Source organism: Anarrhichthys ocellatus, unplaced genomic scaffold, assembly GCF_004355925.1.
Source record: "Anarrhichthys ocellatus isolate YVR2014 unplaced genomic scaffold, GSC_Weel_1.0 scaffold187, whole genome shotgun sequence".
Lineage (NCBI taxonomy): Eukaryota > Metazoa > Chordata > Actinopteri > Perciformes > Anarhichadidae > Anarrhichthys > Anarrhichthys ocellatus.
In genome coordinates this window covers 83,167-87,523 of record NW_022280217.1, presented here as the reverse complement: position 1 = coordinate 87,523, position 4,357 = coordinate 83,167, and the positions used below count along the sequence as shown (strand labels likewise).

The 4,357-nt window shown below is 40.5% G+C and overlaps 1 protein-coding gene across 1 annotated transcript; it reads right to left on the bottom strand.

Annotated features, from left to right (window-relative positions):
• Positions 1-1,163: 1,163 nt before the first annotated feature.
• On the bottom strand, positions 1,164-3,075 carry lipt1 (lipoyltransferase 1). The gene is made up of 4 exons (XM_031878571.1): positions 3,061-3,075; positions 2,328-2,841; positions 2,035-2,256; positions 1,164-1,588 (listed from the first exon to the last, which is right to left on the bottom strand). Exons 1-4 carry the CDS (start codon positions 3,073-3,075, stop codon positions 1,176-1,178), a joined length of 1,164 nt encoding a protein of 387 aa, XP_031734431.1. The 3' UTR covers positions 1,164-1,175.
• Between the last annotated feature and the right edge of the window lie 1,282 nt (positions 3,076-4,357).

The window sequence follows — 4,357 nt, the reverse complement described above, 5'->3', positions numbered from 1 at the left end:
ACAAAGATCGCCTACTATCGGACATTTAGGAGGAAGTCTCACTCCAAAAATTATTATTTAACGACCGTTAAAATTAGAAAATGTGTTTTTGTTTCTTGTGTGTTTGAATCTGGAATTCATTTTTAGTCATTTTATCTGATCTAGAGTTTCTAATTCCAGTGAGAAAGTTGTTCTATTTATTCAAACTTAAAATTAAAAATTAAAAATAACATGCAGAACATATATAGTATAGAAAAATTCAAAAATAATGTAATTACATAATCTCTGTAAACAAAATATGTATAAATGTGATGAGCCCATGGCAAGCAAAATATATATTAACAAATATAAATATGTAGTAAATATAATATGAATATCTGCAGAAAAGAATATAAATAAATAAGCGTTTAGTCTCAGGAGAAAACAGCGTAGTGACACCTCTCCCCTTTTTCTCTCTTCCCCAGCAGCACGCATGGCTCGGATCGGGAGAACTGCGCATGCGTCCTGCGACATGACCTGTCTTGAGCTTCGTCATGTTTTATGACCCAAATACATATTGTAAATAATCAATAATCGATTTATTTGAATGATTAATACATTCATTCATACAGATTAAAATGTGTCAAAGCTTGAATGAGGCTGTCAAGCTTTTATTTTGAAAGGTCAGTGCTCAAGTTTCCAAGTTTTTTACATTTAAATGAGAAAATAAACAGTTTATTTATTTATTATGTGGATTTATTATAGCAGGAAAGTCTTTTAAATTAATACTTTGTCCTGTAATAATAATTAATACATCTCTGTATCTAAGTGTGTAATTATTGTATATATACACATATATATATGACAATAAATCATAACAGTTAACAAAATTAATTATTAAACATGTAAAAACATATAAAAAACGGCAAAAATCATTTGATTGATTATCAGAATATCAGCAGTTTAATGTTCACGTTATTAATGTTGTGTGTAATGAACTGTGCAGCCTCCAGGGGGCAGCAGCAGCACATGGACCAGTATAAATATAATATAATATACATATATACATATATATATATGTACATATACATATATATACATATACATATATATATCTATATATACATATACATATACATATATGTACATATACATATATATACATATACATATATATATATATATATATATCTATATATACACACATCGTGTGTATTTCAGCCCATCACAGACACCACGGCGTCACAGAGGTTGCGTAATCGTCCCCTCAGCTCGCCGCTCTCCGATCTCGTCACCTCAGAAAACACGGCGGCGGCTCGATGAGGACAGAACCGCCCGCCGACCAGCACGCCGCTCAGCTCGCCGCTCAGCCGGCGGGGCAGCCAGTGGGGGGGGACGTCCAGCTCGCAGCTCTGGACCACGCCCCCTTTCACCTCCACCTGCAGCCGGGCGGAGCCGCGGGCCGCCGACCGCTTGTCCACGAGCTCCAGGAGGGTTCGGACGCTGAATTTGGGCGTCCGGCTGAACGTCCAGTCCCAGCCGCGCAGCTCCGCCGCGGCCGCGGTGATGCCGGGGAACGCTGACTCATCGGTTGGGTCGACGGGCGTGGAGGCGGAGCCTAAACCGAACACTGAGGGTCAGAAAAAAAAGACTTTTGTTTTTTAAAGGGTCACTGTGACGTCACAGTGTACTGACACCCCCCCGGAGTACACTGTGAAATCACTGCAGTGACAATCACATCATCAGCAGCTTTAGATGAGCACCTCTGATGTTATTGTAAATTACCTCTATTATTTGCACATATGACCATTTTGTAGTATCTTTGTATATACTTTCTATATATTGCATTTAAATGTTTCTTTGTATTGTATTTGAATTGTTCTTGAGATTTTATTTGAATTTTTCTATATATTTTCTGTATATAGTATTTATATTTTCTGTATACAGTATTTATATATAGTAGTATTATTTAAATAACAGTATAAAGTGTATTTGCTGTAGTGACACCAGACGACCAGCAGAGGGCGCTGCTCACCACAGAGCCCACACCACTAGAGGTAGAGGTTCCCTGCTCACCTGCTTTGTACTGGTGCACCAGTGCCTCCAGTAGCTCCTCCCACAGCAGCGTGGGGGCGTGGTCTAGCAGGTTGGCGATGGGCGACGGCACGCTGGGTGTGGCGTTGCTATGGATACCGGGACAAGAGGGGCGGAGCAAGGCGGCGAGGGTGGAGCGGTCGGCGGAGTGCAGCAGGGTGCAGTGGTGGTACGACGACTTCCTGCTCAGTCGGGACGCACTTCCTGTCAACGACATCAAGTTTATCGGTACATGTTTCTGCTGCAGTGCACTGTGGGATACGTAGTCGTCCTACCAGAGATCTTGAAGTGTCCGTTGAGCAGAATGTCGAAGCGCTCGGTGGCCCGGACGTCCAGCTCCGGACGGATCCTCGTCAAGGCCTCCGTGATGATCCTCAGGTTCCTCTGACGGTCGTAACCCTTCTTGGAGGAGAAGAACGTCAGGTTGAGGTTCCCGAGGTCGTGGAACACGGTTCCCCCGCCACTCCGCCGGCGAGCCAGAGGGACGCCGGCGCTCCTCATGGCCGGCAGGTTGCACTCGGTCCACGGGTTTTGGTGGCGCCCGATGACCACGGACGGCCGGTTCCTCCACAGCAGCAGGACGCCGCGACGCTCCAGGTCCACGTTGGCGTCGATCCAGTCCTCCAGAGCCAGGTTCTGGAACACGTCGGTGGACCGGGACTGCAGGACCAGCCCCCCCCCCTCCGCCGATGGAGGCGGAGCTTGTCCGAGCCGGCTGGAGGACAACTGAGCAGCTTCTGCAGAGAGACAACGTCCTCCTGATGTGGGACATCCTGGCTTCAACAGCTCCTAGCTCCAGATGTTGGACATCTGGATACCAGGAAGTCACTCTGAGAATAAGAATACATAATAAAACATTTAAGTACACTTTAAGTACCAAAAGTAAAAGTACATTAAGCAGAATAATATACATAATATTACTGATGTTTATCATTTTAAAGAGAGATGTAGTATAAAGTAGCAGAACATAGAAGTACAGTACAAGAACCGTGAATGTGTACAGTGTACTTTCTTATATTTCATGAATAAACTACCGAGAATATAATGTAAACAACGTCCTGCAGTTAGCTTAGTTGTTAGCACAACCTCTGTTTGTTAGCAGTAGCATTAGCATTAGCTGTAGCATTTAGCTTCGCCGTAAACTCGCTGTTGTCCCTGAAAACCAAATCAACTTTGATTATTTATATTTTATTATTTATAATTATTTATATTTTACTGAACGACCGTAAGTTAACAGTTATATCTGTATATATAAAACTAAAACAATATTATGGTCCGTTTAACTTGCTGACCTGAAGCGAATAAGAGAGACCGGTGAAAGGACGGAGAATTAACTTCCGCTGTCAAGCTTCAAAATAAAAGCGACAGGCAGAAGAAAACGCAGTGGTTGTATTGCGTTGCCTCTCGTTCTTCGGCTTTATTCTGAAGGGTAAAAAAATCACATGAAACCCATAATATTCCGGTTTGTAACTGACCTCGGTCCCACACTTAAAAGGCACCGTGCTCCGCTGGAGATCTGCCTGAGAAAGGTTCCGACCACAAGGAAAAAGTTGTTTTATTGAACAAGTAATTTACAAACATTTAATGAAAACTCCTAAAAACTCATTTTTTTTTAACGAAAACATTTGTATCAATAATATGAATAAAAATGTAGTTTCTGTAATTTAATTTACTGTAAAGGAAGTCTTTATTTAGCTTCCTCTAATTTGTAATTTAAAAAAAAAAAATATATATATATATAAATATATAGCTTTATGGCAAGATTGGATATACTGATGCATTTACTATATTATATTATTATTTTATTATATATATATATAATTGTACAATAAACACTTTATTTCAGTGGCTATATAAGGCTTTGCACAGTTAGCATTTGCATTTGTTTATACATTAATCTTCTATTTTAATTTTATATTTTCCACAGTAATTATTATTTTCCTGTTTTTACTTTTAATCCCCTTTCGTTAGCACATCCTCTATAATAACTGTCTTATTTATAACCCTTTACTGCTGTGTTTTTATTCTGTATTATTGTTTGTTTACGTGCTACTACCTCGGGATCAATAATGTATCTACCTATCTTATATATTTTGTTGTTTTTGTTGTACAATCTCACATATTTTGATTTAAATTGACAATCAAACTTCTCATCTTAATTTGTTGGAGCTCTTCCGTCTCATCGGCTTCATGAGACAGAAGCAGACAGTCGACCAGAGAGAGGAAGAGCATGTGACCACATCCTGACAACACACGCACACACACACACACACACACACACACACACACACACACACACACACAC